Source organism: Paraphaeosphaeria sporulosa (genome assembly GCF_001642045.1).
Source record: "Paraphaeosphaeria sporulosa strain AP3s5-JAC2a unplaced genomic scaffold CC84scaffold_2, whole genome shotgun sequence".
Taxonomy (NCBI): Eukaryota; Fungi; Ascomycota; class Dothideomycetes; order Pleosporales; family Didymosphaeriaceae; genus Paraphaeosphaeria; species Paraphaeosphaeria sporulosa.
The window spans coordinates 2003781-2024936 of record NW_017253361.1 but is presented as its reverse complement, the minus strand read 5'-3'; the positions used below and the strand labels follow the sequence as shown (position 1 = coordinate 2024936).

Sequence of the window (21156 nt, the reverse complement as noted above, 5' to 3'; positions counted from 1 at the left end):
GCGGTCATCTCTGGAAGTATATACTGCAGATCTTAGCAAAGTGAGGAGACATCCCAGCAGATTTATGGCAGATTCTATTTTAAATCTGGTTGCATTTTGTCTTAATGGCTACACAGCTGATTTCAGATTGGATATGGCATGCAGCCATATGCATCCATACTCGGCTGGGCAGGTACAAGAAGAATCGGCAACGGCATGGGTTTCTCGGCCCGTAGCGTCACATCCATGCTATGTGCTCCCCGACAAGGCACTTAATGCCTGGTTATCAGCGATTCTGCGACCAAGAAGTGTAGGTGTAGGAGCCAAGTTGTACGGCTAGCGCTTCTACCTTTGGTCGTACTGCAGACTGCCGGATTTATATAGGAACGGTGGATGTCCACGGGAGTGCAATCCCCAATTTCCACAGATTCTCATACTCCACAGGGTCTCCGTTAGAAAACACAGGGAATAATCTGTAAGACAGTCTGAAGCCCTTTCGCGGAGCCACGGAACACAAAACCTCCAATGTAAGCCTCCATGACATGACCGACATGCGCAACTTGACTTACTAAGTGGACATCTAGCGCCAAAGATGTGCTACTTCGAGAAGATCCACTTCATTCCGTGCGGCCACGATGAGAAACGGCTCATTCAACACTGCCATTTTGCCCGCAACGACCCAAACCACCAATGCTTTGGCGCTTGGAATATCAAGCGGGAATGGGAGCAACACGAGTCAGAATGCAAGGAGTGTACCGCCGCGAGACGAGATTTCCAGTACAGAAACACAAACACGCAATATGGATTCACTAGTTCCAAATGAGTACAGTTGGTCTGATCTTTGCATGGTGTGAAAACTGGGTTCTCAGTGCATCGAACGGTAGTGGGAATAGCCTCGATGGCCAGTTGTTGGCTTCATTGTGAATAACGATCTTACGTATGTACATTTGGTATCTGGTGCGAGCCACTGAGGCAATTCACAATTTGCTTGGCGTAAGGTTTGACATTCTATTATGTATTAGTGGTATAGGATATGCATGAAAAGTCCTGGGGTGGACCACTCAATTGAACCCTCGTCATCCTCGATAACTGCGTTTGGCGGCAACTTGCTCGCCGATTTCTTTGAACAGAATGAAGCGGTCGCGGTACTGGGTAAGCTAGTGACAGCCCGAGTGAGCTTTCCACTCCAGAGTGACTGTTGGGTAATGTCCTTATTGATTCGTAGACTTCACTGCATGAATTTTAGCAAGTCACACTCTTGATGCAGCTTGTGTAATTTTTGTCCCTGCTATCGGCATATCGCAACCGACAACCTTCGCGCGACGGTTAAATTTGATATTATTGTGAGACGTCTCTAGCGATTAGGCAGGTACTCCGGCGTGTACATCCTCTCACAGCTTCAAAGGCTCGCACTATTCTCGGGTTGGAGCCGTCCAACGATGTTGTATCTCTTTGAGAAGAAAGTGTGCCAGTCGTTCAAGACCTGTAACTTGTCCTCGGCAAGGTCTGAATAGTCTGAAATACAGTCTTTCGGCTCAAGAGAAGACAGCCCCAGCGCTCGGTTAGGCTCCTTGCCGGTAAAGACTGTAGGCACACGCTATTAGGAACGCATGTCACGCCGCATGAGGATGGTACATTTAACTGACCATGATAGTTCTTGCCCGGCGCGTACGTATCTTTACCGCTAACGTCAAAGACATCGCCCTGATCATCGGTGAATGCTCGAACGAGATGCCTTTGAAGGACTAGGGGTTTACCTTGATAGCCACTAGCGTGGGGAAGCCTTCGTTCGTACCTATCGCTCGCCATTAGCACTATCTCGCTGAGTGGACCTCAAGCACGCCGTACCATCGCATTTTGCCAGGTAATCGCGGGTAATGACATCATCTTTCGGGGGAGCGAGGTTCACGGGCTGCTTGGGAGCAAATCTCTCTTTCTGCTGTGGGGCTGAAGAGTCGGACATGATGGAATGCTGATGAGCGAAAGGGTGTGGATTTTTAGATGCTGTCCAGGTGTCTCGCAAACACGAAGCATCGCGCCCCGCGCTAGCCCCATTTTGGCAAGCCGCCGCTCTTTCGCCATCTCGCCGGCGCGCGTCCACGCCGTCGACGGGTACGCTTTGGCCACGAAATCTCGTTACTACAAAGGCCAGAGTCTCACTCGAGTTCAACATCAACTGTATCTGAGCAAAGTAGAGAAATTCCCGCATCGATAACGTCCATGAGCCTCTTCTGTACGACTTGCTACACGCTCGCATTTACGGGCGATGGACGGATGGGCACGGTGTATATTGATAGCGAGTACTGAGCAAAGCTATAGGGTCGGTATGGATGTTTTTATGATCATATTGCCACGCACTGCCTTGAACATGCTCCTCAGTTTTTGACAGGCTGAGCAACCATGATTCGAAGGAGCGACTGTACTACCTCCGCTGCGGCAAGCACGGTAGTTTCGCCAGGGTTGTCATAGATCGGTGCAACTTCCACTAGACCTAGTCAGCATATAAAAGGTATGGTACGACTGCTAAGTCCGTACCCACGTCTGCGCCAACGATATCGAGCCCAGCTAGACCATCGAGAATCGATAGCAGCTCACGAGTTGTCCAGCCACCTACTTCGGCTGTTCCCGTTGCTAATAGTTACTGTCAGCTATGATGTTCCTTGGTCGGTGTTGCCAACTGGTGCGGGGTCAAGAGTTCCACATAGACGTTTCGTTTGAGACTGACCTGGAGCGAACGCGGGGTCGAGGACGTCGATGTCGACTGAAACGTATACCTTTGAACCAGCCACTCGTTTCTTGAGCTTTTCGATGACCCCAGAGACACCGATACGGTCAATGTCTCTGGCTTTGACCATTTCAAACCCACATCGAAGGTCATTCCTTAAATCGCCTCTCGGTCGAACGACCGGTGCCCGAATACCAGCATGAATCGATGTGTTACGAATCAAACCTTCCTCATGGGCGATATGCAAGAACGTGCCGTGATTAACCCCGCTGTGGAACGGATAAGCCAATCCTGTATAACGACTGATATGGAGACCTACGCGTAATGTGACACCCCGCCCCCAAGTACTCTTGGATCCCACGTGTCTGCGCATTATACATCAACGACGTACCACTGTAGGCCAAACTCCTTACCTATATGGCTGTCAAAATGAATGACACTAACGGTTCCCCAGCGTGAGGCGACTGAACGCAAAGCGGAAAGTGTGGTTGTATGGTCTCCTCCCAATGTTACAATTCTCGGTATTGGATACTCGCTTGAGTTGGAAGCCCTTCCAGATATTATCTACCCAATCATCAGAACCTTCTCCAACATAATAAAGTAACTTACCCGATGGCTCGTATCAAGCTGCTTCAACGCTATCGTGTTGTCCTAGCTACCATATCAGCTGTCATCTTAACGATCTCATAGCATAGTCCACCCACTAAGAATGTCAGAGGCGCATCGCCGCAATCGACTATCTTTGATCCAAAATCGTAGAATACATTCTTTCCTGTTGGTGTAGGACACAGGGTTAGCTTCTTCACTTGTTACGGTTACCACACTACTACTGCGTCGGGTAGCGTAAAAAAGAGACGCAAATGTTAAACTTCGCCTCGTAATGTTGAGCGTCTGGTGTGTAGACCGTTGAGTTCAACAGCCGCAGTGCAGTACACCTTGATCGTGTAGCCCAGGACCGTCTGGAAGACTGCTCAAATAGCATTTATATAAGAATGTGGGTTTTACCAGTGTAAATGTCCCATGCAGCGTCCGGATCTATCCTCCGAGAACCCTGGCGAATGCCGCCTGGTCCAAACCGTGCACCTGGTCTTGCAGTCACACCCTGTTGTCCATGTTAGCTCAGGACCAGGTGTCTCCTCGATCTAAGGGTGGATTATGTTTTGATGTGGGCTCCAGTTGGCCACCTGCACCAAGTGCGTGGCTTTCGTGCTGCTTGTGATTGCAATAATGCCTACAAAGAATCTAGCCGATACGCGTCCCATGCTATAGAAGCACATCAATAAAATCGCAAATTGGAGCGGCAAAACCTAGCCTGCATGCGTGATGTATGGTGGGACGATGACGAAGCACGCTGTCCCGATTGCTTCAAGCAACCGTATCTTGGGGTCCAATCATACATGAATCGTTGTTCAGACTGATAGAGAGTCACTTACAGTGTCGAAAGGCGCACCTAAAATTGCAATATCAAATTTATCGACTTGTTGCCCTTCTCTGGCTAAACAATGGACGTACGGTAGATTGGCATAAGTAGTCAAACCTGCAAAGGCTGGGCCCGCTGTCACGTCAATTTCCCCTCCATGGCCTAGCACCTGCTGATTTGCAAAGCCGGAGACAGGTGGGAACGTGATCTCACGTGCAGCTGAAGAAGATAACAATGCCATGGCTACCAGATGCAAGGACACCATTGTAGGCGCGCGATTCGAAGATAGTAAGTTGAATTGAGATAGTAAGTCAGCGCAGAATTGGAGGATCCTGTGTACTCCTCGAGCCCACAAATCGCTAACACTGGACGTGGAGGACTATGACGTTCGTCGCACTAGTGACGAAACGGAATGGCCACGCTAGCTCATCCCGCCTTCCACGTTACAAATCGGTTCCTATATACTTTCATCTACACAGGTGGAGATTCAGAACACGTCCCTTGTCCGTCGGAATTTATACTGTCGAATTGCATGCCTATCTGGAGATATCCTTCTCGTGCATACTGTCACGCCGAGAGTCGTCTGATCGAGACTCTTTTTCGCACGCCAAAACGAACTGATTCCTGTAACCATTCTCTTGCGCTTCCGCGCACTTCTTCCTGTACAATGGCATACCTCCCATGTAGTTCAAAGACTGGAGACGAAAGTCAATACTTGCCAGCATGGCTACCTAGGGGATGCTCACCTCTCTGGCCTTGCCTGGGATATTGTCACCGAAATACCAGCTCTTTGTGTCCTTGAAGAGGCCTTCCTCCGCTCCTTCGTTGACATGTTCCTTCCACACAGTCTCGGCTTCCACTGTGGGCTCAAGTGATCTTATGCCATTCTCTCGCATAAATGATAAGGTTTCGCCGATCCACCTGCCCTGCGTTTCGGCACACTGTGGCCCAGTCGCAAAGGCCGTCGGTGCCTGAGGACCGTATACGAAGAACATGTTCGGGAAACCCGCTGACATCATACCAAGATGCGTCCACACACCTTTCTCCCATTTGTCTTTTATGCAGGTGTTTGTACCTCGAATGTCAATCTGAGTCAGGCCACCTGTTACGGAATCAAACCCAGTGGCAAGGACAATGACGTCGAAGAACTGTTCGTTACCGCTTCTGGTTTTGATACCATTCTCAGTGAAAGTTTCGATGGGATCGACGTTGAGGTCGACGAGAGATACACTATCGCGATTGAACTGCTCGAAGTAATTCTGTTCAAGGCTGATTCTCTTTGTGCCGAATGCATGCGGAGCAACTTCGGGAGCCAACTTCGCTATCATCTCGGGTTTTCGCAATCTGGCGATAGTCTTCTCCCGCCAGAACTGATACGCAAGATCGTTGGCTTTCTTACTCTTCAGCGTGTCAGTGAAAGTTCCCAGCCAGAAGTAGACTCCGCCTTTATTGAAGAGCTCTTCGTACAGCGCATGTCGTTCCTCTTCTGTCACATCGAATGTTTTGCGTGGATCGAAGTCGTACAGGAATCCACAGTATGTAGTCTTCATCTTTTCTACTTGTTCGGCGTACTGTTGCTTCGAGAGTTTGTTCCATTCCTCATCTCTGATGCACTGTCCCATGGGAAGAGCCATATTGGGAGTTCTTTGGAAGAGGGTAAGCTGTTTGGCAATCGGCGAGACTTCTGATACGACCTGTACACCACTGGCTCCTGTACCGATTACGGCGACACGCTTGCCTTCGAGCTCGATGTCTTCTGACCATAATGCGGTATGGCACATTACTCCTTTAAAAGAATCCATACCAGCAAATGGCGGAACGTAATGCTTTGAAGCGAACCCTGTGCAGAAGATAACATACTTGCAATGCGTTGTGCTCACAATTGTTCCAGTGTTCTCCGCATCCAAGCGATGTTCGATCCTCAGATCCCACCGACTCTTGTCCTGGTCCCAATACGCGCGCGTCACTCTTGCTTGGAAAGTAATATCTTTCCACAACTTCCAAGTGTCGGCAATGTGGTTGAAGTATTTCACCATCTCATCTCTGCCAGAATACCTTTCTTTCCATTGCCATTCTTTATACAGCTCTGGCGCATACAGCTGGTATACTGGGGTCTCAGTGTCCACACGCGCCCCTGGATAGCAGTTCCAATGCCATATTCCTCCAAGCCCGGTCCCGGCTTCGTACATGTGCGTTGCAAAACCGAGATCCCGCATGTGATGAAGGGAATAGACACCACCAAATCCGCCCCCAACCACGACCACATCGTACTCATCTGGGGCTGGAATAGAACCCATTGTCACTGTGACTTTACGCCGCTGCGAAAGTAATTCAAAATTTACAGAGGAAGCAAAACGTCGCTCGGACTTACGGATGGAGCATACGCTTATTCATAGCCCGTGTCGTCTACCTTCCTTCACTTCGTGTTTGACGTCTCGCCTCTCATGGACTCTTCGAGTGGAATTCATTTTCCGATAATAATTAGTAGGCTCTCTGAATTCACTGACTCACGCGCAAGCCCGTAATATAGCGTGAGCCTTGGCTCCCCTTCGCGGTCGTTCGGGTGTCTTTCAGCGCTTTGCTACTCGGTGGACATCAGTGTTGGACCCTGACCCCGCAATCCCTTACCATTGCCTGCGGAGCTAGATTGTCTAGTCTCCTCGGTTACTGAAATTTGGCGCTATTATGGTTGCACGACGATTGAATAATTGGTCCAATATGAACCCAGATAGCCTCGGTCACCACAATGGTACGTCTAGGGCGCCTCCAGCATCCTTTCATTGGCCAAGAGCTCGCACAAGGGCGGAATTTTTGGCCGTATGTGAACTGGTCTTGTACACGACAGCATTTATGTATCAGAACTTGCGAATAGTTAGATCATGTCCCAGACCCGCGGGTTTTCTGGAATCGTGCATGCACACACTGGCGGCTTCAAAGTGTACACTGAGCTTCCGACAAAATGAATACCGAGTCTATTCAAGTATCAAATGATGGACTGGAGAAATCAGAAACTCATAAGGGGGAAAACATTGGTTCGCATGCGACGCGGGTTACCACCGAGGGAGCTGTTATAGATGAAGTTACCGGGGAGGAAGTTGAGCCCGTTGTTACTTTTAAGACATGGATTGTGGTAATGGTACGTGGCTTCTTATTCTCTATAGATGGCGACTGCTAACGTGCAAGATCCTTTCTTGTGGTTATGGACTGTCTTTCTGGCCTATCCCGGTCATGGCCAACATTGGCGGCCTGATTGCCACTTCCTTTGACCAGCCCACCTCCTACGTGTGGTATATCCCGGCATGGACTATCTCCATTACTTGTTGTTTTATGATATGCGGCGCGAACACTGATCTCCTCGGTCGGCGCTGGTTCCTCGTAGGCGGCAATCTTGTCTCGACCGTTGGGCATATTGTTGTCGCTACAGCCAAAGGACCACGCGCAGTCATTGCGGGCATGGCAATAGCAGGGTTTGGCGGAGGCAACTGTCAAATGGCAGCTTTCGCTCTGCCCGAGCTGCTGCCGAACAAGTGGCGACATATCGGCGTAGTGATCGCAGACTTTACAACAGTGATAGCGGTCATTGTCGGACCCATATCCGGATTGTACGGTTTTCACGAGGGTTCGTGGCAGTGGAACTTTGGAGTAGCTGCAATCGCTCAATTCCTTTCCTTCCTGGGCTTGTTGTTCATGTATTTTCCCCCGGCGCATCCGTAAGTGCCCTCTACAGCCAATGACCTGTACAGCGCTGATTACGACAGCTACGGTATTCCCCCAAGACAGCTCCTCCGAGAGATTGACTACGTTGGTACGTACCAACCTTTCAAACTGGCATGCCAGAGGGTCTTCTGCTGATCGCCATACAGGGATGTTCTTGTTCGTTGCGGGCGCAGTGCCTGTCTTGGTGGGCATCGTCTGGACCACTGTCTTTCCGTCAGATGACGCTCACGTAGTAGCCGCACTGGTCATCGGGTTCGCTTTCATTGTGGCTTTTGCTCTTTGGGAGATCTTTTCCAAGACCAAACATCCGCTTACTCCTACATACGTCTTCACGTCATCCTGGGGTCGCGACTTTACAGCCCCTGCCATCGCCCTGGCGGTCGTCAACATGTTTTACTATTCTAGTAGCATCATATGGCCCACCATCGTCATCTCTTTCTACACGAACGGTGGGGTCAATTGGCGCTACGCTATGGCTCTATCTTTACCACAAGGCACGGCTATCACATTTGGTGCGATTCTGCTGTCAGTATTTGGTTCCAAGATCAAGCGCTGGCATTGGCAGTTGACAGGCTCTGTGTTCGTCATGGTGCTCTTCGGGTCTTTACTGGCGCTCGTTACACCGACGAACAAGGGATTGATGGTTGCGATGGTGTTCTTGTCACAAACAGGCTATGGCTGGGCGATATACCTGTCCATTGCTGTAGCGCAGATGGGTGTTGAGCATAAGGATCTGGGATTGAGCGGAGGTATTGCAGGCGTCTCTCGCTTTGCAGCTGGATCAAGTAAGCCCCATCACCACTATATCTATTCATACGGCTTATATTATACAGTCGCCGCCGCAGTGTACACGACGATTCTGTCCAACGAAACTACAAAGTCGATAGCCAAGCTAGTTCCCGCCGCCGCAATCGCCGCAGGCCTTCCAGTCTCGAGCATTCCCGACCTTATGAAGGTGGTGGGTACTCCGGCTCTGGCTAAGAACTTCAGTCCGGAAGTAGTAGCCGCCGTAGGTGCGGCGGTGGCACAAGCAACCGTCCATGGACTCAGGTAGGTATCATCCTAGCACTGTCATCCTGTATTAACGACTCCTGTAGACTGGTGGCGTTCGCATCTTTGGCCTTTGGTTGCGTAGGTATTATTGCTTGCTTGTGTTGCAAGGATGTCGATAAGAAGATGAACAATAAGGTTTGTACCCTGCATCATCAAGCGGGCGGTTATGACGGCTAACCCCTGTGTTAGATTGAGGTTTATCTTGAGAATACGGAATATGCCGACAGAAACAAGTACCACTAGTGGTGCATCTCACCAAGACAATCCTACAACACATATAGCTGATATTCCATCAATTCCAATGTTGTGTCGCCTAAACACTATTTTTACATGCTTGCTTGCCAATATTGCAGGAATCAACGAACCTCAAACCAAGCCACCATCGACCAAAAAGTCTTGTCCTGTCGTGTAAGAGCTTGCCTCACTCATCAAGTATAGCATTATGCCAGCGAGTTCTCCCGGATCAGCCAGACGCTTCATAGCACAGCTGTCGACAAATAATTGCTTTCTGCTTGGATCCTGCTCCATTATGCCCTTAAGCATGTCGGTCAACATAGTTCTGTACTTGTTCAGAAGGCGGGTCTCGATACTTCTCTCGGTGCTTACCCTGGTGAGATTGAGTTGACTCGTATGTTATGCTTGGCCATCTCGTGCGCGACCTGCTTCGCCAGTCCTCGCACGGCGAATTTGGATGCGGTATACGCAGCGATGGTTTGCGGGGCGAGTGATTTGTGACCTGCCGTAGAAGATATGCACACGATGCTGCCGCCGGTCTTTTGTTCGACCATCTTGGCTGCACAGTGTTGGAGGGTAAAGAAGACGCCGGTCAGCTACCCTGTTCATCAGAGACCCGGTCAAGAATCTTTGGGAGTTGACATACGTTGACATCGATCGTGTCTCGCCAGTCTTTCTCTGTGTGCTCTAAGAATGGCCGATCTCGAATGATACCGGCCGCAGGGATGCTGTTGCCGATTAGCTTGATCGAAGCTGGCTGACGTTCCTCACTGACCATCCGTCTATACTGCCAAACTCTTCATATATCTTGTCGATTGTCTTCTTCAAAGCCTCATAATCGGTCACATTAACTCGATAGTACTTGTAGTTTCCACCGAAAGGCAAGCTCGCGAAGTCCGCTGAAGGCTGCTCATTCAGGTCAATTGCCGCGATGTTGGCACCGCATTGAGCGAGCGTGTGTGCGAAGGTAAAGCCGAGACCGCGGCAACCTCCTGTAATAACAATATTCTTGCCTTGCACATCGAACTTCTTGAGAATCGGGTTATCGGCAGGCTCGTTAGAAGACATTACGAAAATGGAAGTAAACAAGTTTCGGATGCTGTCTAATCTTGTAGAACGCACGATGACCCTGCTGTTCACAGAGATGCCCGGCAATGCTGCCGGGTAACAACCCCGCTCCTTGTGAGTGCTATAGGGCGCTATGAAGGCGGCATCGTCTCCTTTTCCCCGCTTCCCCAACGTAAGGATGCAGCGCGGAATTAGCGTTACGCTACTGACACGCTGTGAGCTCGTGATGCAAAGGTGCGAAAATGAATGAAAGGATGCTCCGACGAGTGGAATCGCACTACCGGTAATTGCATCACAGGTAAGCGCAATTTCACTTCTAACAGCGAGCTAAAACCACAAGATCTGCCTGCGTTGCCTCCGTTCGAGATATGTTCCCAGCCACGACGACTGCATAGCTGTATGGAACAGAGGCACTTGCCAACGAATTACTCCAGCTCGAGCCGCCGTTGCGTTACATTACGGTAGCGATTCACTTTCGACATAAGATTCTATCAACCACGCAGACTTGCTTATGCGATTATGGTGCAACTTCTCACAAATGTGAATTCCGAGGGTACAATATGAGATGTTTCACCTTTGTCGATGCTACATGGCACTGGGAAGAGTTAAGGCGGGCTTCAGTAGCGATATCTAGCAATGACTGACCAGATAAGATTTGACAGTTTCCAAAGACCTCTTTGGAACCGCCGCAGGATCTTTGCACGCATTCAAGGGGCTTTGCAGCGACCACCGAATCCGGGCACCGATCTATCCTCAGCAGGCGGTGAGAAGCTGTATAGCTATGTGCCTGATCCTCGCCTCAATCTTCTGACGCTGGCGTTCATTGATATCTTAGCCGGCACTAAATTATGGGGCTGATAATCTTGACTTTGGTATATAGGTTTCTACTCCGGAACGCATGCTCCTACTCACGAGGCCACTTTGCCCTGTGGTACCACCTTTTGCCTTGCCAAGACAAGGGCTTGAGGAATGCTGTAATGAAGACGCAGCACACAGCAATATTGGAATGTTCTTTTAGAGGCACCTAGCGATGAAAAACATGTGGAACTTGCGTGATGTCATCGTTCGGTTGCCTCGCCGTCAGCATAGCACGCGTCTTTATGATTGTCTCGAGTATCTACTCTATGAGGCTAGGTGCGACAGCAACGAAGTACCACGAAGGGAGAATACCCTTTACGAGTCTCTACAAGAGGCTGGAAATCATGAGAGGTCTGGTCTATAAAGGCTTGCGAGATGCCTCACTCAATACGACATCTTCAGCATGTTTAGCGCTCTTGTCATTTGCCTGTTTATCGCATGCAGTGCAATTGCAGCTTCAACTGGTCATGAAGTCGTCTGCGGTCCATCATCGAACTGCGAAATCCTCAATTGCAGCGGCACAATCTCCCACCACTTCAAGCGCGGTCTCGGCCTCAACAGCTCTGACTATGCCGCGCGCTTCGCCACGCATGAAGCCCGTGGCGACCTTATCAAGACGTACATAACCCTAGGAAAAACAAAAATAGGCTGGGGCTGCGACCAACCCCTCGGACCCATCTTCAAAGAGGGCATCAAGAAAGTCTGCGGCGCCCACGGCTGCGCCGAAGATACCTCGTACACCAAAGACGTCTCATGGGTCGACGCCAACCTCGCCCGTTCAAAGCCGCAGAAACGCAAGCTCGAGCTCAAAGCTAAGGGTGAGTACGACTCGCAGGCTGATCTGGACAACTACATCAAAGCCTTTGAGGCCACTGCGACGCCGAAGACGGTTGGCACGGAGAACCGCGAGTGGTGTGATGCAGAGGTTAGTCACTGGATGAACGGCGGGTGCAAGGAGATTGGAACGTGTCCAATGCGTATGTTTCCAAGCTTTGTTAAGATTGCGAGGTTCAGGGGGGGAATTTAAAGGATATGATCGATGTTACGGTTAGCACCGATGGAGGGAAGGGTGAGTTACTACTGATTGCTTTGCCGACGTGTAATGCTGAAGATAAGAATATAGATGATTGCTTGGGGGAGAATCTGTTAGCGTCTATTGGAGGAGCGATTAACCCACTTGCCGGGGGCTTTTTTGGGGCTGCATCAGCGTGCTGTGGAAGTGACAAGTGCTGAGGCACCGCAGGGGTGCAAGACTTGATCACTTTAGATCCGGTGGATCAAATTTAGACTCACCTCTTTTTGAGGTTCAGAAGATGCAGATTTCTTTGGTCTTGCCGAAGAACCGTCTTTCAGCCTACTCTACATGTTGCTGTCCACCTGCATTGGAGATTACTGTGGGCCCATATACCACCAGTCCGACACAAAAATTGTTCACACCCAATATGCCCGCCAAACCTCTCTGCTTCCCGCTTTCACACACTTGACCATCTCAATCCTCTGTGCACTTTCCACCTTATTCCGCTTCCTTCTCAGCGTCCTCCGCAAAGCCGCATTCACCTTCTCTGTGTCTTCCATTATCCACTCATCCTCCTCAATCTGCACTCTCAGCCCCTCCACAACCATATCCCTCTCCCGAACCCGCCGTCTCAGCCGATTGACCTCGTACAAACAATCGCGCTCGCTCTTCCCCAGTCGAGACTCCAGCGAAGACACCTGCACCAGCGCGTCGTCCATCTCCTCTATGACGAGCCGTAGAGTCTCGCGGAGGTTGGCGCGGGACGCGCTGGCGGCGAGGCGCTCATGGGATAGTGCGGCTCAAGTAGCGAGGTGTATGTTTTCGTTTTCTAAGTTGAAGTTGTAATACGCAGATCTTGGACGTGAAATTTGACGAGGTCGAGGTTTATTTCCGTGGAGTTACTGGCTTGCGTTAATTCGGCGTCATTTTGGAGTACGGTACGCAGGTCGGTCTGCGTGCGCTGTAGGCCAATGTATACTTTATCGAGGCGCTGGTCTAGAAGGGCGAGACCATCTTGCATGGTTGTGTATTCTAACCGCAGGATTTCAAGCGCTCGAGTGTCAGTAATAGGTTCTGACTGTGGGACAGTTGAGCGATGACAAGGTGTTGGTTGCATGGTTGGTTTTATGTGTAGGGTAGCTGGGAAATACATGGTGAGCTCAGCGGGTTCAGAGGTCAGCAGGCAGTGGGTTTGGATCTGGCGACAGTTTTGGTGACAGTTTTGGTGGAAATTATTGGTTTTATTTTGTCATAGTATTGTGATAGTATAGTACTGTGCACTGCAAGCTTAGATAGCTTAAAGACAACCGACCTTGACATTGTACAGTCCGCGTCTGGCAAAACGCGCATGGCAAAGCCACCCAGTCCATTCCAAAAAGCTGTAATGTAGAGCATAGAGAAGCCTCGACCTGAGACTTTTCAAAACCCACTCATCCTACTCTTGACTTTCTTCTTCTTCATCGATCTCCCACCGTGCTTACCCGGCTCCACTTGACTTTGCACAACAAACATCTGACTGTGACTTGGCGCAGGCTGGCTACTGGCTGCTGGAGCAGCCGGACCAGGCGAACTTCGCAGCAGCTGTGGCTGACTTTCGGTTCTCCCAGTCTCGACTCTACCTGTGAAGAGCTCGTTTTCTCTCCTCTGCCTCTTCACTTGCCGTTCTTTCTTTCGGCGAGCCCTCTCACGTTTCTTTGACACGCCTTCTTGCTCTAATTCGAGCTCCTCTGCAAAGGCTCGTTCGGTGCCTTCCCAGTCGTATGTAAAAGGATCGGCCTGAAGCTGCCAATGGGAGAGGACTTGTTTAATGCTTGGTGGTACATCCGGAGGTGTGACATTGTTCATGTGCAGGTATTTGCTCAGGCGTGCCAGTGGGCCACTGAGAGTGATATTCGACGTCCGCGGATTGTCAAGGCTGGCAGGATCGCTAGGTTGCGAAGATTGTAAGCGCAAGTCTACCTGAGAGGATGAGTGCGGAGGAGACGAGCGTTCAGCAGCGACATGCTGGTTGAAGCCGGTGCCAAAGGCTGGAGGACTTTTTTGATGGATTGAATGACGGATTCGCGTGCTAGCCATTAGTATTTCACCTGCGAGACGGCGGGCCGAGCGCTCCTTGCTTTGCCGGATCCGGGCGGGGATAGCCCCTGGCAAAGATGCGAGCCAATTCTGGAGGACCAGGTCGTAAACAGACGACAGTGAAGAAGCCTGAGCTCTCTGGTCGCCAAAGCCGAGGACGAGAGCCGATGCAATCATGTGGGGCTCCAAAGAAGACGCATATTGTTTTGGAAAAAGCAAGTCCTGCAGCTTTGTAGAGGCATCTTCGATGTCTTGCACAGTCACAATTGCCTCTGCATATTCTTGCAATGTCCCCAGCGTGAAAGGCTCCACGTTCTCTTCTCTGTCAAGTCGCCAGATGATCTCTTCCACTAAGCCCACGACATCGATGCTCTCAGACAATGAATCCGCCTGGTACAGTGAAAACGGATTGTTCGAGCCAATGGCCTCGTACAGGTCAGTGAAGTCGAAGACGTCTCGGGATGAAGAAGCGGCCTCGTTCTCGTATCGCTTCAGCTGCTGGAATTCAGATTTCAGATGCGGCTCGTTCGAACGAATAAGGCCATTTGGCTCAACAAAGTCGTCTTCATCGCTGTCCACGATGTCTTTCGAACGCACGACGACCGATTTGACGGCAGTGGCCCAAGACGTAGATTTGACGTCTTCGAGGGTGACGTCACCCGAATCATGCCCCAAGCTGCATAGCATAGTCTGGGCCACGCTAAGATCATCGAAGACAGCGGATAGTTGGTAGAATTGGATTTCACGATTCATGTAATCGTCACCCACTCCCCTAGAGTCTCCCAATGTTTCCTTGAAGTCGACACGAGCCAAGTTAAGGTCAATGAAGAGCTTAGAGGATTGCGCATTGTCGAAATTATCGAGGCGAAGCATGGTCGGCCCGAAGGTGCGATATGGGGCCCCGATAGACGTTTGGTCCACCAAACGGTACACTGTTATCAATGTGTTCACGCGCGAATGAATGAAGACCACCGTTTCTAACGGGGTGTCAGTATGTAAACGAGACCAGCTGGGGATACACATACCTTTATCTGATATCGACTGAGTATGAAGCCGCAGCGTAATATCTTCCGTTCCTCTGAAGTGCGTCCACGACAGAACGATGACGGCATCAAGATCGCCAAAGTTGCCACGCGGTTCGTCGGACGTGACCGCGAACAAATACAGGCGGGTGGAAGTGAGCACAAAGAAGAGTTTCTCGTCTAGCAGCGGGTGTCTTCTGACATCCAGGATCCAGGATGGTGATGAATTCTTCGTTGGACGCCAGTCGATTACTTGTGGGATACTAAGAGAACGCGTAGGTTGTTTGAGGTCGATGAGCTCCATTCGTTTGCGATTACAGACTAGGACAGTGTTGGCATCGCCAACCCACACGATGCGGGCCCAACCGTCTTCCCTCCAAGGCTCTAGGCCTTCTTCTTGTTCTTTGTTGCCGTCTTCTTCTTCAGCAGGCATGATCTTGGATGCCACACGCTTCACGACATAGCTGCCTCGGGTGCCATCAATATCCCACACAGACCAGCTTGTCTTTTGGTCAACGATCGCAAACTGACGTTGATAATGAGGATTGAATGTCACATCGGCATGAGGTATGTTGCCAGTCTCCTTGGTGGAGACGGAATGGAAGGGATGGCAGTCTATGGCCGAAGGCGGGAGGTCATATAGACGAGATCTGACAGCAGCAGCCGGACGACGGCGGTAAGCCGGACGAAAGAGGACAACCCTTTGTGGCAGCCGTACCGCAAGAAAAGCCCCCGACCTCTCCGGCTGAGCGAAGCAGACTTGTTGTATGGCTGTTGCGTCCTGGTTCCAGAAGCCACGGCCGCCTTTCCAAGAGAGACAGTCCAAATAGCAACGCGAATCGCTAATTGCGCCCGAGCCCCATCCACGCTTTTCCTTGGAAAGCAATTGTAACTGAAGTATGTTCCCGCCTTCGCCTGCGGGCAGTGCGACAACGCGTTTTGCGAGATGAGCTCGATTGCTCAGTGGTGTGATGGTCCCGAAAGACATCAGCTGCCCGACAGTGGCGTCATGCGCTTTGGGGGAAGCCGTCGCAGCAGCAGAAACTGGCTCGAGTTGCGACACATGCTCGGACGCTGGCACAAGCTCAGGGAAGTCGCGGGAGAGGCTCTTGGTCGCTTGTCGGGCATCCCGCAGGGTTCGTGAGGCGCAGGGCGCAGGAAAACGTATTGCAGGAGGCACAACAGTCGTCCACGGGTCAAGCTGTCGGAAGCCTGCGCCAGTAGAGGCCCGGACAAAAGCCCAGCGACTGTTCTCGAGGTCGTATGCGGGTATCCCAAAGTGACCGGTGTTCAGGTCGTTCGGCGAGTCGTCAGTCATTTGGCTGAAGGAGCGGTCGTAGGCTATATGGAGGCGCGAGAGACCGAAGCATTGTGAGGCAATGAACCTCGTCCTGCTCTCATCAAGTGTCGGTTGTCGCACAAGTGAATGCGGGAGCTGTCCGTCCGGGCGCGCAGAAGCCGACGACTATTTTCGCGGAAAAACACGGGATCACGTGCGGGCTCTTATCGATAGTGTCGGCGCTAACCCGGTTGCCATTGTTTACGGCGCAACGCTTGCCAAAACAGAAGCCCACCCCATTGACGACCACGACTTGCGCCAAAAGCAATCTGCCACCTGATACTTGGCTTCAAAAGTCAACTACAACCGCCCACACCATGACTACCTTCGAACCTTCGCTCAGCGCCAGCATGCGCGCCTCTTCGCACGATGTGCCGTCCATGGCTGACCAGCTGCCCTCGATCAATTTCGGCTTCGAAGACCTGCGCAGCCGCATGAACCAGTTCACTGCGCGCTTCGACGACTTCATTGAAAAAGGACGGAGACGCGTGTTGGAGGAGCGCAACCAGTTCCGCGTGAATGTTGCAGAAATTCAAGGCACGCTCGTTTCCCAACGGCCTACCCCGGACAACGCATACTTACGATAGTGTAGAGGACCAGCGCATGAAGAAGCGCGATATAGAGATCCTCTCCCTCAAGCAAACGCAGCACTCGCAGAATCTCGCCAAAGAGTCCGCCGAAACCTCAGAGATGCACGCCGCCATTGGCACCCTGACCATGCAGCGCGACGAGCGGATGACCCACCGCGACGCCCTGCGTGCCCAGATCGCCGAAGTCCAAAAGTCCATCTCCGCACGGCGCGAAGCGCAGCTCAAGCACCGCCGCTACCTCGATGGCCAGAGCCGGTACAATGAGCCCGAGCTGGAGTTTTGGGAGAGCTATCTGGGTCTAAGGATCGAGGGACTAGGCAAGGAAGACAGCCTGAAATTCGTGTATACGAATGTATGTGAGCGCGAATGGGACCGGGAGGCCTGGTTCGAGCTCGATACCAGTGAGCGGGAGTACAAAGTCGGAGAAGTGAGGCCAAAGGTGGAAAGGGAGGAGATTGATCGCGTCTTGGAACGCCTGAACGAGACGAGGGACCTTGCAGCGTTCTTGAAAGGCATGCGAGAGCTGTTTGTAGAGGCGCTGAAGTAGGGCCATGTGTTTTATTCTCGCGGTCGGGTCAGGTTCAGGGTCGTTTGAAGCGTTTGGCAGGGACTGGTGTAACGACAGCGTAATACCCAATGATGTTTCCCACTACACATGTCTACTTCTGCTTGACCTTATAATACTCAGGCGCATACTCCGTCAACCAGTCCATCTCGATGGTGGTCAAATCCCTGATATATACCTTTCCCTTCGTCTCCTGTATCTCATGGTAAATGACCCAATCCGCCTTCCGATGGAAGAAAATCGAGCTGGGATGCGCCCAAAGCACCGTCTCCCCTCCTACGGTCACAAAACTTCCGTCGCTCTTCATGCGCGCTGCGTGTGCGAAAAACCCCGTCGTCAGGCACCTCTGCACCCTCTCTGCCATGCTCATGCCCCCGACGCGTATGGCATCCGAAGAGGCGAGGGAGTTCTCCTGTATGCCCATGCGATCGAGGTAGTTCCGCAGCTGCTTGCGCACGCTGACGGCTTTGAGCAGAGCCTTGTAGTTGAGGCTGTTCTCACGACACCACTGGCTCGACTGCTTCCCCACAGCTGGATTCGTAAACGCTTGGAACACATTGTACAACGTAATGTGATCGCCTTCCTTGACGGCGAAGCGCCGCCGTGCTTTCTCGAGGAGCTTCTGGTTGCCGTCGTGGGTTACGAAAGCGGTGCCTTGGAGCGTCATCATCGCGGAGATACTGAGCATCTCGGACAGGCAGCCAAAGGTGGGCGCGTTGAGCAGTGTGCGAGCTAGCATGGGCTCGAGCGGGAGCTCTGCCATGCGTGTACCGAGGGGCTTCGTCAAGCGTCCATGAACATCGACAGCTCCAAGTGAGAAAAGAAGATCGAGAGCGCGGACGACTAGCGCAGAGGGTGGGTTGGAGAGGTAATCGAAGCGGACGAGGTTCTGGATACCAAGGTTCATGAGTTGCAGCACAACGGGCGCCAAGTTACTCCTCTGGATCTCGGGGAAAGTGGCGGACTCAAGAGCCTCAAAGGCAGCTTCGGTATACAGTCTGTAGCATTTTCCCGGTCGTGTGCGGCCGGCTCTTCCGGCTCGCTGTGTGGCAGATGCTTTGGAAACGGGGACTACGTTCAGGCGCTCGATGCCGAGGGCTGGATCGTACGCGCGCAGTTTGACGTACCCTGTATCTACGACGTAGATTATGCCGTCGATAGTCACAGAGGCTTCAGCGATGTTGGTCGCAACAATGAGTTTCCGCACGTTCGCTCCAGCTTTCTGGAAGACGTACATTTGCTGATCGGTCGGAAGACCAGCGTATAGAGGTAGCGGCTGCAACGACTTGGAGCCATGAGGGAGGTCGACGATGCGGTCTGCGATCATATCAATTGTGTCGTCTATCTCTTCCCGCCCGGTGACAAAGAGAAGGATATCGCCATCTGTTTCGCTGGTGTGAATGTTCATGACGGTTTCCACAGCCTTTTCGATGTAGTTGTTGGTAGACGAGGAGAGATAGAAAATGTCGACAGGGTGTGTACGACCTTCGATGCTGACGATAGTTCCAAATTCCTCTTTAGTTTTGTTGTTGATAGTCTCCCCATCATCAGGTGCAAAGAAGTCGAGGAATTTCTCAGCATCAAGGGTCGCGCTAGAGACTACGACTCGCAGGTCTGGTCGTGCTCGTAGTACCTTCTTGAGGAGACTGAGTAAGATGTCGGAACTCAAAGATCGCTCGTGTGCTTCCTGGATAGATGCAAAGTCAGTATGCCGTGATAATGTCAGGTGGTTAGACTATAGAATATAGCGCCAAATTCTCGAACATGAACTAGAAGGAAGCCATGTTGACGCAATTTGGACGTTCCGGTGTCTGTACCTCCTTCTTTGGGGAAGTCTACGTACATCGACCATGACCACTGAGTACCTCTTGAGCAGGGGGTCCACGAGCATCTCACGCAGTAGCAGTCCATCTGTCAAGAACTTGATCTTCGTCCTTTCTGATGTGACATCTTCAAATCGAATGGAATATCTGCAAGCTGATTAGCTGGGTTTCCCTTCACATGTGATAGCTGTCATTTTTCTCCAACGCTAGGTCCAAAGTATGTGTGTGTTGCGTCGCTCCTGCCCGGTTAACACAGCGCACTCAAACTTTGTTACCACAGCACTGTGTCACATTCGACGTACCCAACCTCCTGTCCTAATTGACACCCTAACTCCTCGGCGACACGTGCGCTAACGCTCTATCATTGTGTCAGTATGTGCTCAGATCCGGAGGTCCGAAAGTGGAATACCGTAGCAGCGATTCTTCGAGGCTGAGTAACAGCAATTTGGGAGCCATCATTCGTCCAGCCTGTCTTGAAAAGATACTGAGGAATCTGTGCTGCATCAAAGTTAATGAAGGGATCCACTTCATCGAGCCGAGACCATACTTACTTGTCTTTCCGCTGCCGGTTTCTCCGACCTGGTGATAGTGTGAATCCTCTGTCTCAGGAGGTGACCTGTCGTGTTGCTGCATGCACTTACGATGATAGTGACAGGGAAAGTCTCGATGGCATAGAGAAGCGATTCTTTCAGCTGCGCAATCGGCAACAGGGCAGGGGGCTTGTACAATTCGGCTATTATTGGCGCCCCAAAATCGTCGTCCTCCGCCATTACATGTGACTTGATGGAAGTTCCGCGGCTGGTGAATCCAGAGCCAAGGCCGTCAGTCTGTGGTGCAGCTTGTGGAAAGAACTCTAGCCGGAACGGGCACAAGCGCTAGAATAAAGGTGGGTTAGTGGCTCCCAGCGTCACCTCGTCCAGGTTCCTCCCACAACCTCTTTCCTTGACATCATGACTGGCCGTCCCAGCACCAAGTCCAACCATATACGACTTACAAAAAACACCCCTCATTACACTGACGCGGAAACTCCTTGCGACAAAGAACCAGTGGGTTCCGATGGCACCGTATGCCCTATGCTGAGCCATGCGTATAGTCTTCAAATGCTTCAACAGCCTTTGCATCATAGGAGTATGGGACCGACGGTTCGTCCTCTAGGTACTGGTGTAGATGCGGCGCACTTTTGCGATGGTGCGCTTGCCAGCCCACAAATTTTGCCCGTGGACAGAGTGACAGCAACCGTTCCACAATGGACTCCGCCAGCCCGTATCTACAGTATGTAGTTTCCGCATTCGAATGTCTAGGCATGTCTCGTCGGGTAAGGTGTCTTGTTAGTGGCTGGTATTGAGCGGGTTATCTTCGATACTTTGATTGCCATGCCGCACAGCGACCTGACGTTGTCAACCCCAAAGGTTTAAGTCGCCAGCTCTGAAGCATTAATCGCTACTAAGACACCCTCACCACGTTCACGGAACATTAACATCTCCCACGGTGCGGATATGCCGGATACATCTTGGCCTCAATAGCTTTGAGGGGTTGGATTGACCCTGTCCTCACATGGTCCGCCGGTTGTTCAAGTTTGGTTGGACACCTTCTTGTTTTCGACATATCATTTACATCGCCGGTTTTGCTCCACAGCATTCACCCAAGCTAGAGGGGGCTATCAACGGAATGG

At 51.4% G+C, this 21156-nt stretch overlaps 9 protein-coding genes across 9 annotated transcripts; 3 read left to right on the top strand and 6 right to left on the bottom strand.

The window, feature by feature from the left end:
• Nucleotides 1-1378: 1378 nt before the first annotated feature.
• Nucleotides 1379-1942, bottom strand: CC84DRAFT_1213328 (cytochrome b5; the record flags this gene model as incomplete). The annotated part of the gene is made up of 4 exons (XM_018182522.1): nt 1379-1563; nt 1626-1683; nt 1737-1774; nt 1828-1942. The coding sequence occupies 4 exons, from the start codon at nt 1940-1942 to the stop codon at nt 1379-1381; spliced, it is 396 nt and encodes a 131-aa protein (XP_018040316.1).
• A 239-nt stretch (nt 1943-2181) lies between these two features.
• Nucleotides 2182-4451, bottom strand: CC84DRAFT_1255871 (Arginase/deacetylase). The gene is made up of 9 exons (XM_018184580.1): nt 4138-4451; nt 3710-3806; nt 3409-3476; nt 3314-3355; nt 3118-3268; nt 3024-3069; nt 2705-2973; nt 2515-2610; nt 2182-2464 (listed from the first exon to the last, which is right to left on the bottom strand). Exons 1-9 carry the CDS (start codon nt 4387-4389, stop codon nt 2355-2357), a joined length of 1131 nt encoding a protein of 376 aa, XP_018040315.1. The 5' UTR covers nt 4390-4451; the 3' UTR covers nt 2182-2354.
• Nucleotides 4452-4603: 152 nt separating this feature from the next.
• Nucleotides 4604-7039, bottom strand: CC84DRAFT_1193564 (cyclopentanone 1,2-monooxygenase; the record flags this gene model as incomplete). Its single annotated transcript, XM_018181313.1, has 3 exons — nt 4604-4819; nt 4871-6399; nt 7015-7039. The coding sequence occupies 3 exons, from the start codon at nt 7037-7039 to the stop codon at nt 4661-4663; spliced, it is 1713 nt and encodes a 570-aa protein (XP_018040314.1). The 3' UTR covers nt 4604-4660.
• A 44-nt stretch (nt 7040-7083) lies between these two features.
• CC84DRAFT_1235923 (MFS general substrate transporter) lies at nt 7084-9071 on the top strand (the record flags this gene model as incomplete). Its single annotated transcript, XM_018183869.1, has 6 exons — nt 7084-7260; nt 7308-7834; nt 7883-7929; nt 7988-8626; nt 8675-8891; nt 8939-9071. 6 exons carry the CDS (start codon nt 7084-7086, stop codon nt 9069-9071), a joined length of 1740 nt encoding a protein of 579 aa, XP_018040313.1.
• Nucleotides 9072-9260: 189 nt separating this feature from the next.
• On the bottom strand, nt 9261-10196 carry CC84DRAFT_1172431 (NAD(P)-binding protein; the record flags this gene model as incomplete). The annotated part of the gene is made up of 4 exons (XM_018179979.1): nt 9261-9453; nt 9501-9724; nt 9775-9856; nt 9904-10196. 4 exons carry the CDS (start codon nt 10194-10196, stop codon nt 9261-9263), a joined length of 792 nt encoding a protein of 263 aa, XP_018040312.1.
• A 1261-nt stretch (nt 10197-11457) lies between these two features.
• Nucleotides 11458-12165, top strand: CC84DRAFT_1235915 (uncharacterized protein; the record flags this gene model as incomplete). The annotated part of the gene is made up of 1 exon (XM_018183868.1): nt 11458-12165. The coding sequence occupies one exon, from the start codon at nt 11458-11460 to the stop codon at nt 12079-12081; it is 624 nt and encodes a 207-aa protein (XP_018040311.1). The 3' UTR covers nt 12082-12165.
• A 1138-nt stretch (nt 12166-13303) lies between these two features.
• CC84DRAFT_1255869 (uncharacterized protein) lies at nt 13304-16607 on the bottom strand. The gene is made up of 2 exons (XM_018184579.1): nt 15171-16607; nt 13304-15122 (listed from the first exon to the last, which is right to left on the bottom strand). The coding sequence occupies exons 1-2, from the start codon at nt 16483-16485 to the stop codon at nt 13489-13491; spliced, it is 2949 nt and encodes a 982-aa protein (XP_018040310.1). The 5' UTR covers nt 16486-16607; the 3' UTR covers nt 13304-13488.
• Nucleotides 16608-16748: 141 nt separating this feature from the next.
• CC84DRAFT_1193563 (uncharacterized protein) lies at nt 16749-17717 on the top strand. Its single transcript, XM_018181312.1, has 2 exons — nt 16749-17043; nt 17099-17717. The coding sequence occupies exons 1-2, from the start codon at nt 16824-16826 to the stop codon at nt 17641-17643; spliced, it is 765 nt and encodes a 254-aa protein (XP_018040309.1). The 5' UTR covers nt 16749-16823; the 3' UTR covers nt 17644-17717.
• A 3-nt stretch (nt 17718-17720) lies between these two features.
• CC84DRAFT_1111752 (P-loop containing nucleoside triphosphate hydrolase protein) lies at nt 17721-20296 on the bottom strand. The gene is made up of 6 exons (XM_018175293.1): nt 20126-20296; nt 20036-20063; nt 19894-19982; nt 19787-19842; nt 19505-19631; nt 17721-19348 (listed from the first exon to the last, which is right to left on the bottom strand). The coding sequence occupies exons 1-6, from the start codon at nt 20252-20254 to the stop codon at nt 17756-17758; spliced, it is 2022 nt and encodes a 673-aa protein (XP_018040308.1). The 5' UTR covers nt 20255-20296; the 3' UTR covers nt 17721-17755.
• Between the last annotated feature and the right edge of the window lie 860 nt (nt 20297-21156).